Source organism: Tenebrio molitor, chromosome 7 (assembly GCF_963966145.1).
Source record: "Tenebrio molitor chromosome 7, icTenMoli1.1, whole genome shotgun sequence".
In the NCBI taxonomy this organism is placed as follows: domain Eukaryota; kingdom Metazoa; phylum Arthropoda; class Insecta; order Coleoptera; family Tenebrionidae; genus Tenebrio; species Tenebrio molitor.
In genome coordinates this window covers 6,616,059-6,629,788 of record NC_091052.1, presented here as the reverse complement: position 1 = coordinate 6,629,788, position 13,730 = coordinate 6,616,059, and the positions used below count along the sequence as shown (strand labels likewise).

The following is a 13,730-nucleotide window of genomic DNA, read 5'->3' as shown; positions in this document are numbered from 1 at the left end:
CTCGTAGGTAAAATTTCGGCACATTTTAAAAATACACCCTGTATATCATGTCTTATAAAATGTACGCCAATGCGAAGTAACCTATAGGAAATACACTTTAAAACAAGGAAACTGCATTGGTGTACGTTTTATAAAATATAATATACAGGGTGTATTTTTAAAATATGCCGAAATTTTACCAATGAGGTTGTTTGATAACGTAGAAGACTAAAAGCAATTAAAAAAAATTGTAGCTCAAAAAATAAATGTCATTTTATTTTTTGACGTAGAATTTTTTAGATATTTTTTCCGAGTTGTACATGAAGCCAGTAGCTCGTGGTTAAAATTTGTATACGCAGTTGATCTAACATTTTTCATCAACACACACTAATATTTTTATAGCCGCCGAATCCCTCGAGAAGGCTGAGAATTTAAATTTCATTTTTAAATACTTTGTTTTTTGTTTTATTGTTGAGAATAATTTATTTGTTATATGTTTTGTTACAGTAAAAGTGGACTCGAGTTTTGTATTTATGTATATAAATATGTTCTTTAATTTTCACTAAAAATCTTTCCTTTATGTATTGTTGAGACGGTCTATTTGCGAAATATTTCTTTAAATAACTCATTTTAACAGTAGATACACATTATTTATTTTATCAACTGTGTCTATAATTTGTATTTGTAAAATACCCCCCCTACTACTTGGTGAATAAGCTGATGCACATCCACATGAAAATTTAAAATAGACGATTTTTGTATTTTCTGTGAAATAAGTTGGTGCATCTTAAAACGCTCTGAAACTGAAAGTCTCAATTATAATTAATCAATCATATAACGGGTGTTTTTTTTTAATTTGGCGTCGAAGTAGGCGTTGAACTGTCGATTGTGAACGCACTATACAGTTTACGGATCACGGATCAGCTGTTTAAATCTTATGCTTTACACGAGTGGTGCGATCTCAATCGACTCTCCAACGCCTACTTCGACGCCAAATTAAAATTAAAAAAAAAACACCCTTTATGTACATATCGCCAAAAAACAAAAAACTTGAATGGTTAAATAGTAAAATTAAAAAGTTATCGAGTGCAACGCAAAAAATGTGCAAAAAGTTTTGTTATCCTACCTAGTACCGCGTTTTCATTCATTGTCTTCTTACACGTTTTTGCGGCTCTGTGTATTTAAAGTGTTTTTCGGCTATTTCATTCATAGTACGATTTTGTGACTGTTTTTAAGGCGTTGTTGGCACTCTTCGTGTTTCGATGCGTCTCGTTCGGGATGGAATTACATAATTTAAATTGGACTTTATGAATTTAAAATGTTTAACCAGATTTTCGATTTATTCACTTATTGAAGATACTATGCTTTACATATTATGAGGCATTTCAATTTCACCCTGTATATCAAAACTAGAATACTTTGATTCGTAATTTTGCTTGATAATTTTCGCAAAAGAAAAAATGTGGTGATATCAACGAACACCCACATTTTGAACTCATTCAATTACACCATTAAGACCCTTAATCAAATTCAAAACAAAACAATAATTGTTTTAAAAACTTTCAGTGTTTAAAATATGCACTGTTCTTGCAAAATAATTTCTTAAAATACTAAACATGAAAAAGCTAAATTGTAGAACAATAAAAAAACTGATCTAAAATTAACCAGTTTTAAAATAAGTTTTCTTTTGTTTCTTTGTATTGATTGTATTTACCAGTCCTCACTTTATTACTGACCAAACTCAATCTGTAGCAATTGAAACTTTCGAATGGAGTGGAAAATTTTCCAATGGCATCTGATAACAATAATCTTGGCGACTGTCAAGAATTTTAATCGAATTTTAAAAATCTCCTTCAGTATAATCGTCATGAGATTAGCCGTGGATAGATAAGGTAATTACAACATGACTTGCTGCGCATACATATTAATAACAGTATGTCATAATGTTTCAATAGGAACAAACAACCAACGACTCTTTTATTGCCGGTTTTGGACCATGCAATAGGTATTATTCTTCCACACTGCATACAGAAAAATAGGGATATGGCTGATCCCATAAAAAATAGGAACTAAACATAACACGAAAATTTATTCCATAAAGCCAACAATAAATCTTAATCTACATTCTTCACAAGACAAAAACAAGTATCCCTGGGAGTGTGTCGTCGTCAACGAAAACCCCAACATCCCTAACTTGTTGTGCGCAGTGTAGTTTGTTCGATGACCGCGATCACTCGCAAAACTTCAAATCGAAGTGCAATCGATAGCTTGACGCTTCAGAAAGCACCATCTACTAAACCTCAATTGTCTTGGAAAGTGTAACACCACCAATACGAGTCGTCAACAAATTTCACAACCTACATTCTTCTGTACGCTCTGCTCTACACACGTTAATTTCCGCATCTCCGCAATTGTTCGTTCAACATTCCCAGTTTGTGGGTTTTTTCGGCCAACCTCTGCTCGAAACAATAACGTTTCGAAATGACCGCCTTCACAAATCAATAAGAGCGCCGCCACCGAGCACGACGTCGTTTCTCCTCCACACCTCGTCCTTCCCTAATTGATGTCCCTTCCCAGCTTGACACATTTACCGCTGAGTGGACGAGGCCCGAATGGAAACGTCGCCGGTCCACGGTAATAACGTTAAAGCCGGAATTAAATTCCGACCCGCATAATCCAGCCGGAACTTCGGGAACACTTCCGAGTTGCCAATCACCCCGGGGCGCCCTCCGGCGCGATGAAAGCAACGTAATTACCCGATTAGTTTAGGATGGATGTCGACGAGTATACAGCGACGTCGCTTAGCGTAAAGACGCTTATCTTCAATTACACCTCGACGACTCGTTTCGTCGCAGGTTGGAAAATTCCAAATCGCCCCACCGAAAAATTACCAACGATCGCACCACTTTCGTTACAGGAGTGATCGATCGTCGGTGGGGGTGGCGATGAGCAAATAAAATTTAATTGCGATCGCTTTCGCCGGGAAGATTCCGATGGAAAATCGATGGAGGAAGGACCCGCGCGCGGAGCGTCCGCAGCGAAAGTCGGGACAAACAAATCGGCCAGATTATTATTCACGAGGATGAAGCCCGAATAATATGACCTAATAACGAAAAGCCACAAAACAGATGCCCGACTTTTACGGCACGGTCGTTCGTCAAAGATAATAACGTGCAGGTCGATATTCGGCAGGCAGACGGACCCTCCACTTCCTTTGAAGGCATTGTGGAACTCATAATTACTTTGTACACAGGATAATAGGGTGCTGTAAATTTCGTTCGGATTTGTGAAACTGACTTCGGATGGTGACGGATTTATGACCGCCCATGGGACAAAAGAAGAGGCAGGAGGAAAAAAAAAAAGATTACAGAAAACGAGGCCACGCTGAATCTCCGACAGACGGGGTTACGTGGGGCGGAAACCCGGACCAACAAAAAATGACTTTTCCAGCCCTTTTTCACAAAAGAATGTATCTACACAAAAACCTGCCCGTTCACGACTGATTAATTGGCTTAAAAATCGCCCCTCCAGCTACACGTTTTCGACGAAAATCTACTCGCGACAATCAACGTTAATCGTGATTTATCGACATTTCTTCTAATTCGATTATCAGAACATTCTACTTTCACGCATATTACGACAATTGATCGAAGACATGCTCCGCACGACTGTCGATTCTGATTTAAATTTATAACTAAACGTTCGTACAATTGAAATTTAAATAAATGGGGCATTCATTCGCTCTAAATTATTTTGAACACGAATCGGAATTAATAAAGCGCACCCTCGGACGGGGTGAATTCTCACCGTGGAACCGGCTTCCCTGATTCCAAACAGATTTTAATGAAATGAAATCTTCATGAAAACGCAGTCAAAATAATTTACGACTTGGTACACCAAACTTTCGTACTTGTTTGTCTCATAAACGTCACTTTTGACGTTCGCTATCACTGCAGCAGTTATGGGAATATTGAATTAAAAGGAGCTCGTACGGAATACCTCACATAAAAAAATAAATTTGGCCTCTGTTTGTGGTAGAACTTGGTAGTATGCATACGTCTTCTTTAGAAATTTACAACGGTGATATCGTTTCTCTAAAGTAACAATTGTAAACGAAATACGTACGTTGAAATGTACCACATTCCTCGCCTAACAAAAATGTTGTGTACCTTCAACAAACGTTGGCTAAACTTAGCGGTAGAAATAATTGTTGTGATTATGACAATGGTTTCCACAAGTTTAACCTGCGGTTATATAAGCTATCCTGAAGTGATTACGTAAATCGTAATGATGCGGGTAAAACAATTTGTGTAAATATTTTCTCTGGCGAACGACTGTCATTCACAAGCCAATAATACAATTAATGTAATATCCTGAAGTGAAAGTGGAGATTGAAAAGATGAAAGAGCAATACATTATCGTCATAAATGACAGGAATTAGAAAGCTTTGGAGTCCGTCAGACGCAGATCGTGTGTCTGAATATTTTTTCGAGTTATTAGTGTGGAGAGTCTAATTTCGGTGGTACATTTGCTGAAACAATCAAATGGAAAAGTTGTTTTCCGGTTGGAGCCGATTTTAATTCCCAATTGGCAAAAATTGGGGCAACAAAAGGCAACCTTAATTGAAAATATTTAAGGAGGAAACATCAATCACGGTGCAGAGTTTTAATCAAAACATTAATCAAGAAAAGAAAAATAAAACAATTTCCATTCATAGGCTGATTACTGTGTTTACAAATGAATGGAGTTAATCAAATGCGCACTAATTACAACTTAATGTCGGGGAATTAGAACAGGAAGTATAAAAATGATTTTAATTAGGAGTTACGTACGGCATACCAACATAATTCAGTCGCCAACAGCCTTGACATTGAGAGTGAGGGTGGCAGACCTGGCGCTTCCGCCGGTGGCTTACCTTATGTACATGATGGATCCGTTGTTGAGCAGCCTCTTCCATCCGTAGGGCACACCGATAGACGGTTGGTGCTGCTGCTGCACCCCCGTCGTCGGCCCCACAGCGAACACAACACCACCGGGCCGAACACTAACACTCGAATCATACACCACCATTTCCGAAGGCTGGTTCTGTACTACCACCATCCCCTCGTCGGCCGAACTCAAACTGCTGCAGCTCGACTCTGCAGTTTCGGACCGCACTGAATCACAACGAACACTTTGCGGGGGCCCTTCGGCCCCCATGACCGTCACATAACTCGACTCCACGAAAGCGTCATGATTGTCGCACTCCTTGAGGTCGGGCCTGCCGGGGCCTGCTTGTCTCTCGCCTGACAGCACATCGCCGTTACCGCCGGTGTAGTTTTTCACCTGGTTGACGTAGCCGAAAGGCTGAGAAAACCCGTTCTGGGAGATGAAGTAGCCCCCCTGTTGGTGGAGAGAATCGTTCACTATTTGGCCGTTGGTGGCGTAGTCGGGGGGCTTGAGGAGGGCCTGCTTGTCGGGATAGGGCTTGGAGGGTCCCACCACCGCGGCCATGGAATGGGGGGTATTCGCGTATGCCGCGCCGTGACCGTTGGGGGCCACATTCTGCTGCCCAACGGCGTACGCTTGGGCGAAATTGTCATTTGAAACGTAGACTACCACATTTTGGACACCGGGGGTGGCCGACAGCTCAGGCTTTCCTGCCATCGTGACAGCATATCAACGGCTCTCGCTTCGAGCCCTCTACTAGCTCCAAAGTTTTCTAAAACACACAACTTTTCTCAAAAAAAATCGTCAACAAATTTCCCGAGGTACGTCGTAAACAAAGCACAAATATCGGAAGGAAAAATGTCACTATGCAACAGTAACAGGCACTACCATAAAAGAAGAAAGGGAGAAAGTAAAAGGATCATAGTTTTACAACGGGCAATAAAATTTAAAGCCACTCATGACAGTTGTAAATAACACCGAACCAATAAATAATTTACCTGCATCTCGTCTCTGTGTATTTTGAGTAGCTACAACAACAACTATCGAAAATTACCATTACAATCTCTTAAAACATCGATATTGGCTGAAATAATGTACGTTTTAATTTCACCGTGGTTAACCCAACACCTGCTCCCATCAAATTACGTTCCATTCGTCTGGAATAGGGCCCGCCTCGTCATTTTTACGTGGAATTCTTGTGTATCGAGTTCGAAACAATTTTTTAATAACAATCACTGATTACTCAATAATTATTCCTTCGCGGTGATGTTATGCGCCGCGTAAAACGACACTGAAAATGGAAACCATCTCACACTCCCAGAAATCTTTGCGGTAAGATCCATGATGCATTGCATAAAAACAACTCACTAACTTCATATGACAGATAAAACGCGACGCGACATCTGTACATGCTTATGCAATTCTAGCACACAGTTTATCATTTTATGTCGGTAAAACAGGAATCCTCCGTCAAATGTGTTTCAATATTTTTGAATTTGAACTTTTGAGCGTAAACATTTCAACCCACTTTTGTTGATTAATTTATTACCTGTCTAGAACAATATTTAAAGATACTTACCTTCATAATAATTTAAAATGGTAGTCAGTTTTTGCCGCTTTTTGTTTTTTACTATAGCGTGTGAAGCAAAAACGTTCTCTAAGTAGCAAGGCCAGGTCAAAATTCAAATAAAATCTCTTGTAACATAATGAAACATTTATTTGAAGTATTGAGTGTATGGGAACAATGAATCAAATAAAAAAATAAATAAGATCCACTTTTTTTGTATGGAAAAAATTATTAAAAATTACACCATCAGAATTCACGAAAAAAATACAACCACATACATTACCAAGAAATGGAAACAATTACTGTTCCTATATTGTATTTAAATTATTACAATAATTACATAATAAAATTGCCTAATGTAAACAATTACGTCTACTCTAGCTTTATGTAGAGGTCTATCGCACAGTTAGCAGTAGTAGTCCGTTTGTAATACTTGAAGAGACTAAAAATTAATTCGCAGCACACTGGACACGTTGTCCTGGCCCGTGCATTTCGTCGTCCTCTTCGTAGACGTTCCGATTTTGTCTCCTGCGAGCATCCTGTTTGTCAATGTCGAACGGTAGCAGAACGCATTCTTCCGCCTGATCGGGTATCATTATCTCGGGCCTAGGAGGTAGAGCGTTCTCCAAAGCGGGTATCACTTCGGGCGATAGTTTGTCGGGAAACTGTACCAAAAACTGGACGATCAGACGGCCCTTCTCGAACGGATTCTTGTACTGAGGCATGCCTTCATTCATAATACACTTAACGTCGCCGTGCTTTGTTACTTCACCAGGAAGAGAAGTGATGACCAGATCGCGATCATCAAGAGTCCTGATGACTTTCTGGAATCCACAAAGCGACTCAACTAGTTGCAATTCTACGCGAATTATAAGATCTAATCCCGATCGTCTAAAAATTGGATGTTCTTTTTCTTCCAGGACGATGATGATATCACCAGGTTCTAGTTCCGGTTCTTGGTCCCCTTCTCCGTTGAAGACGATTTTTTGGCCATCGACCATGCCTTTGTCGACGTGTACTTCCAAGATTTTACGTTCGCGACTCACTTTCTTGCCTTGACACTGCTTGCATCGGTCTTTGGGGTTAATGCGCTGACCCTGACCTCGGCAGTCGGAGCACATGCTCTGAATTTGCTGGATCATACCTGTAATTGATTCAAATTATACCATTACTGTCTCGACATCTGCACCGTAAATATCGACGGTGGGGAATGCTATCCCAATATCTAAAATTACCGACTGCAGTATTTTACAAATTATATACATTAAATCCCCGCAGTGAACCATCACCTCGTAAATTATCAAGTAGTTCATGTTGGACGATAAATGCTGCTTTTATATCAATGATAATTTAAAAATGTAACTGCATAGTAGTGAAATCCCCACAGCATTATTTTGTTAAAAGGCAATTAATTTTAACGAACTTTTTAAAAAACTGTTGATTTTCTCCCAAATCGGCCATTTAAAGGCAATTAAATGGAAAACGAATTATGTACCTCATGACCACAGGATGTGAATCCAACAACAATATAATACAACTAATTGATCACGATTCTATTTGATTCACAAAAAAAAACTGTTTAATTTGCCGATTTCATTCTCAATTCAACCGAAGGGTTCAATCAGTTCGATCGCAATATCAAAACAACAATAAAACTGGAAAATGTAAGTCTTTTTTTTTAATTCTAAACGTTCACGTCGCTGTACTATTTAGTATTTACTCCTCAACCGCTACCTAGAACAGCGCCCCCTTTGCTGAGGTAGCGAGCTTTAGAAATCATTGCTTAAAACTATTCACAACTTTGTTAATAAAATAGTAATATGTACAATAAAACATCGACATTGTTTGTTTCTTTTTTTTCATTTTACATACGAGTCATTTTTGTTAATCTCCACTAATTTACATTTGTCTCTAACCAGCAACTTATACCTCTCGTATCAGCAAAAAACTCAACTATTCTAGAAAAAACGATCCAGTTTTTGTCTCTGAAGAGTACATAAATAGTTACTAAATAAAGGTATATGCGTATCTGTTAAACATGCTTAATCTGCAGCGTTACATTTACATACAACAGTTTCAAGTATTTATACCGGGTGTTATGGAAGTCCACGTAATTAAATTTAATACATATTGATATTTTTTTGATCGAATATTTTTTATACATTTTTCTAACCCGTAATTTGACACTTCATTCATGGGATAATCATCAATTGAAACGAAAGAGTGAGTGAAAATGTTTTTGTGCGACAAAAACTTTACAGTTTTTCTTAAGAAAGAACGGTGGCTGTTCTAATACTAACAGTTTTTACTGTTTTGATTCGAGTATTTCAATCGAATAATTGTTTTTTCGTGCTTTGTTATCAAAGGATGTACAAACACATGAGCGGGTATGAATTTTAGGGTTCGAATTATCCTTAATTTTGACTGCTTTGAAGAATTTGCGGAAAAAATGATAAATACATTTTTTTTTTATTATTATTTTAACGAGTCTTATTGGTGGTTAAATTTATTATGTGGGCTTCCATAACACATAGGGCCAGTTTACAGAAGTGAAATTAAATTAATCCTAATCAAATGCGAGATTGACTGCACAGGTGATCAAATTGAACCAATCGAAGTTTCGGATTCATGGGTTAATCGGGCATTAAAATTTAATTCGAATTAAATATTTAATTCTCTTTCTATAAACTGGCCCTTAGTCTAGTGGTTTTAATCATTTTTTAATTACATATTTAACAAACCATTTTTTTTTTTGAGAATAAAAATAATCACCAGCAGTAATATTTCATCTTCTGAAATTTTAGTACATTAAAATTTCCAACCAAAATACGTAGATTTAACAATAAAACACTCCCACGCGAATTTTGTCCAAATCAATACATTTCACTAGACAACGTCATGGACACTACCAATCATTAGATCTAGCTTGGGTTATAAATGTGGGAATTGTTTATTAGAATTAACCTTCACAATACATAATTAAAAATCAAAAAATTAATAAAAAGAAATGTAAACTTGAAATGATAAAATCGTCAAAAAAAAAGCATTCAAAAAGTGAGAATGTTTCTTGCAAAAAAGTTATCTATGTAATGAGCCAACTAACAAAGTGCTCATATTTAATTATGTTTTGCTCTCTGAGAATGTGTGCACAATTGTTTACACTTCATAAACATTTGCAAATATGATGGAATTTTACCTGGCCCCAGTTGTTGAATTTGTACTTGCATTCCAGAACCCCTGCAGGTGGGACATGTTTCTATCGCCCCCTTTTTACCACCCCGACCTTCGCATTTATCACAGATAACGTTCTTCTGCAGGGCGAGTTTTCGGACGGTTCCCTTGTACAGTTCCTCAAGAGAAACATTTAATTGATGGACTACATCTTTGCCTTTACGTTCACGACGCCGTCCTCTGCCGCCTCCGAATCCGGAACCGCTGAAGAACATCTCAAAGAGATCCATAGGGCTGGAGAAGCCTCCACCAACGCCACCCTCCTTAAGAGCTTGCTCACCTCCTTGGTCATAAATGCGTTTCTTTTCAGGATCCGACAGCACCTCATAGGCCTGCGATATTTGCTTAAATTTGTCTCCTTCATTAGGATTTTTGTCGGGGTGGTATTTCAGGGCCAATTTCCTGTAGGCCTTCTTCAAATCATCTTGGCTGCATCCTGGTTTTACACCCAGGATATCGTAGAATTTCGTTTCCTTTACCATCCTGGAAGTTCTAAAGACACAGAAATTATCGATGAGTCATGAAATGCGTGTACAATGTTAAATGATTTTGCGAATTTATGTCGTTAATTACCAATTATTGATGCGTAAACTTCAAAAAAATTACCTCAGAAATAATCAATATTTCTGGAACAATGCAAATTATTTGACAAAACTTTTGGTACCTTGCCTAACTGACGCAGCACAAAGCAAATTACTGTTGTAAAACGCGCGTTCGCGGATAAAAAACCCTCTTCCTCGTGTTCTGGAAAATTCGCTGTAGAAAGGTCGAAGACGAACGTAGATAACAAATTCTAGAATCTGCACTGCGCCACCTATGGGCCTACTAGTTTATTAACTATTTAAAATATGGCGCCTTAGTAAAATCTTCATTGGGTTTATTTTATTATATACTTGAAAAATATCTAAAAATACATAAGATTACATGTTTTTAAATATGTAATGTCTGTTACCGAAAACATTGCTTTTTAATGTAGATACATATTGATATCAAAAGAAATAAACGAACTTCAAAATTACAGATAACCATCAATATTTGATAAAAACACTTAAAAACACATTTTCAGGTAATCTGCGTACCCAAAAAATTTGATATAAACTCACTAGTGACAAATAAATTACGATAAATATTGCCACTAGTTCGTGGCAAGTGTACAATTAGATCTGATATAACAAAAAACTACTTCAGCAGATAAAACATTTCTATGTGCTAAAAGTACCTATGCTGAATTAAAAAAAATTAAACAATACAAGAAATCTCCAAAAACAACATACGAGAACGAAAACAACGAAGGAGGAATAAAAATCACGAACGCAATTATAGGTTTAGATCGTAGAGAGGTTTACATAATGCTCTTTACCTGTGATTAATAATTATTAGATAATTATTTCATTTACGTAAAGCAACAGATTTAAACTGTAAGATAAAAACTTGAATAGTTGCTGTAAGCTTTGAAAATTAAAAAAGAGGCATTGTATTTCATACAAAAGTAAAAACAAAAGTTATACTCCTATAAAAGAAAATTATCTGCACCACTTCTTAAAACAATTAACAGTAACACTAGGAAAGACATAAAATTATCATGAAAAAATTAGCTCTTTTTATGTCTTCTTTTGAGTCACAAGAACCCAAATTAAAGAATTTCATTGTAAGCGCGTAGTCATGATATTACAGTGTTTATAACTTTATTCATCGATTATGATTTCAAAACCCATACTTTACAAAACATCTAAAATGAATCATAACTTCACGACAGTTGAAATTGTAACTAAACACTATAAATTATTCAAGAAAACATTCACATTACAACTTAACTTCACATATCATCTTTACAGAAATAAGACAATAACAAGTCGAAAGATTAATCAATACAGAAACGTTGAATTCAATAAGAGAAGTTTTTATTTAAGTTTTTAAATATCTACATAAGATTTATATGTATTTAGGTATGTCTGTAAGTGCATATTTATCAATTTAAATTACTACTCAGAACGAAATTAGTAACAATAGTGGTTCAACAATTATTATGATATGGATTTTTTAACTTATAGATTTTCTTGTTTTAAATAAATAAATGTTTACTTTACTGCCAAATATTAAAAACTAATTTATAAAATCCAAAAATTTTCAAATAAATATAGTATAGACAACCAACAATACACGCACTGTTATTTTTGTCTGCCTAATTAAAAATTAAAAAGTGACGTGACGTCACTAGTGTCAAAAATTCTAACCTAATCCTTAATTGTTTATATATGATTTAAATACAAAGTAGAATAGTTAAGAGGCAAAACTGTGATTTGCAATTTATATCGAATCGTATGGTCAAGTTTGATACGTGAAAAATAGTGAGATGTCAAAAGTAATGGACCAAGCCACCGCCAAAAGGTTGTTGAGCGAGGGTGCCTTTTTCATATTTTTGGAGGTCCCCGAAGGTACCGAATTTGGAATCGACATGAAATCTTGGAACACGGGAGAAAAATTTCGGGGAGTAAAAATGATACCACCAGGCTTGCACTACATCTTTTACAGTTCTGTAAGTGCAACAGATGATATAGCCCCCAGAATAGGCTTCTTTCACAATTTTAAACGTGGCGAAGTTTTGGTGAAAAAGTGGGATAAAAAGACTGAACAAATAAGTGCTGAACCTGTAAAAGAATCAGAAGTTGTTAATTTGAAGGAAAACCTGGTAGCATTGGATGGTTTTCTGGGACCATATCCATATGATATTTTAGATAAGTGGGTTAGTCTGTGTTCAGATATTACTGGTAAGTTAAGATGTGTAATTTATATGTGAGTCATGTAAGTGATTTTAGATGATCTGTTGAAAAAATTGATGCCAGAGAGTGGTCAGGTTAGTGCTGCCTTGCAACTACAATCTTGTAGTGATGCTGACAGACCTAAGGGGATCAAAATAGGTGCTTCTGATGCAAATCAACCATCATGCAGTAGCACAAAAAAACACAGACTGTCTGAAAGTGCTGAGAATGATTTGTTGCCTGTTCTCAAACCCTTAAAAGGCACAGACTTGAGAGTAACTCCATTTCCACAAAGAAAATATCCTGAAGGATCTACTCCTGCAGAAATTACCCAACACTCACTAGATGCAACATATATACTTGAAACACTTTTGGCACAATATTCCAAGTAAGATCAATTATTTTTGGTGCTACTTATATTAATTTGAACAAATTTTAGTCCAACTGAAATTATTGGTGAATTAGAATTTTGCTTTATTTGTTTCCTTGTTGGACACAGTTTGGAAGCATTTGATCAGTGGAAGAAATTTGTCACTTTATTGTGTTCTTGTGATGCTGCAATTACCAAACATAGGAAATTATTCGACATGTTTGTTTCTTTGTTGGAGATTCATATAAAAGAAATACCTGAAGAGTTTTTAGCAGACATTGTTTCCAACAATAATTTTGTATATATGAATTTAAAGAAGCTTTTTAGGACAATACACAGTTCAAATGTAGATGGACAGTTAAAAACAAAAGTGGATAGGTTTAAAAATGCTTTAACTAGTACTTACATGTGGGATTTTGATCACTTGGATTCAGAGGAAGAAGATGAAGCACCTGTAATTGTAGAAATGTAATGTAACTGATTTATATTTGTGATATAATGCTAAGATTACCAAATGATGTAAATTTGACAATGTACAAATTGCACAAAAAAGTATAATAGTTTTATAATTCCATCAAGATAATTGTTTTCAAATGTGCATTCAATTATTCCATCAAATTATAAGTTTTTGACAATCTTTTTAATGCTAATATCTAAGAAATGCAAAAGTTGTATTACATAAAGCATATTAGTACTAGACTAAAAATATTTTTATATGTTATGTAAATACTTGTAGTTGTAATAAACAAAATGAGAACGCACCAGTCTATTTGCGGATACAATAAAATAAACACACTTGTTGAGTAAAGTTTCTTCACCCAAAAATTAGAGGTTTCGCTGATTGACATTCCTAATCGCTAAAAAAATTTCAATACGCGATTTTAACTGCACAATT

The 13,730-nt window shown here is 36.2% G+C and overlaps 3 protein-coding genes across 7 annotated transcripts in view; 1 reads left to right on the top strand and 2 right to left on the bottom strand.

The window, feature by feature from the left end:
- LOC138134334 (methyl-CpG-binding domain protein 5/6 homolog sba-like) overlaps positions 1–6,257 on the bottom strand; it is a 47,099-nt gene extending 40,842 nt beyond the window's left edge. For all 3 annotated transcript variants that reach the window (XM_069052520.1, XM_069052523.1, XM_069052521.1), the window contains exons 1-2: positions 5,907–6,257; positions 4,895–5,680 (exon numbers count right to left, since the gene is read on the bottom strand). In XM_069052520.1, the coding sequence (XP_068908621.1) occupies positions 4,895–5,625 (731 nt within the window). In that variant the 5' untranslated portion in view covers positions 5,626–5,680; positions 5,907–6,257. The remainder of the gene's footprint in view (positions 1–4,894; positions 5,681–5,906) is intronic.
- Positions 6,258–6,604: 347 nt separating this feature from the next.
- Positions 6,605–10,529, bottom strand: Droj2 (DnaJ heat shock protein family (Hsp40) member A4-like). 3 transcript variants are annotated; one of them, XM_069053289.1, is made up of 3 exons: positions 10,371–10,529; positions 9,672–10,198; positions 6,605–7,619 (listed from the first exon to the last, which is right to left on the bottom strand). In XM_069053289.1, exons 2-3 carry the CDS (start codon positions 10,186–10,188, stop codon positions 6,925–6,927), a joined length of 1,212 nt encoding a protein of 403 aa, XP_068909390.1. In that variant the 5' UTR covers positions 10,189–10,198; positions 10,371–10,529; the 3' UTR covers positions 6,605–6,924. The 3 variants fall into 3 exon arrangements, with proteins under 3 accessions (XP_068909390.1, XP_068909389.1, XP_068909388.1); XM_069053288.1 differs by having other exon boundaries at positions 10,280–10,502; XM_069053287.1 differs by having other exon boundaries at positions 10,313–10,501.
- Positions 10,530–11,898: 1,369 nt separating this feature from the next.
- LOC138135233 (protein AAR2 homolog) lies at positions 11,899–13,596 on the top strand. The gene is made up of 3 exons (XM_069053918.1): positions 11,899–12,474; positions 12,523–12,853; positions 12,905–13,596. Exons 1-3 carry the CDS (start codon positions 12,060–12,062, stop codon positions 13,305–13,307), a joined length of 1,149 nt encoding a protein of 382 aa, XP_068910019.1. The 5' UTR covers positions 11,899–12,059; the 3' UTR covers positions 13,308–13,596.
- The last annotated feature ends 134 nt before the right edge of the window (positions 13,597–13,730 follow it).

Bases quoted from the DNA above. Each gene is read 5' to 3' on its own strand.
- Droj2 (XM_069053289.1), bottom strand. From the start codon at position 10,188: ATGGTAAAGGAAACGAAATTCTACGATATCCTGGGTGTAAAACCAGGA. The intron at 7,620-9,671 runs GTAAAATTCCAT...AATCAATTACAG, and splicing joins AATTCAACAACTGGGGCCAG to GTATGATCCAGCAAATTCAG.
- LOC138135233 (XM_069053918.1), top strand. From the start codon at position 12,060: ATGTCAAAAGTAATGGACCAAGCCACCGCCAAAAGGTTGTTGAGCGAG. The intron at 12,475-12,522 runs GTAAGTTAAGAT...AAGTGATTTTAG, and splicing joins TCTGTGTTCAGATATTACTG to ATGATCTGTTGAAAAAATTG. The intron at 12,854-12,904 runs GTAAGATCAATT...AACAAATTTTAG, and splicing joins CTTTTGGCACAATATTCCAA to TCCAACTGAAATTATTGGTG.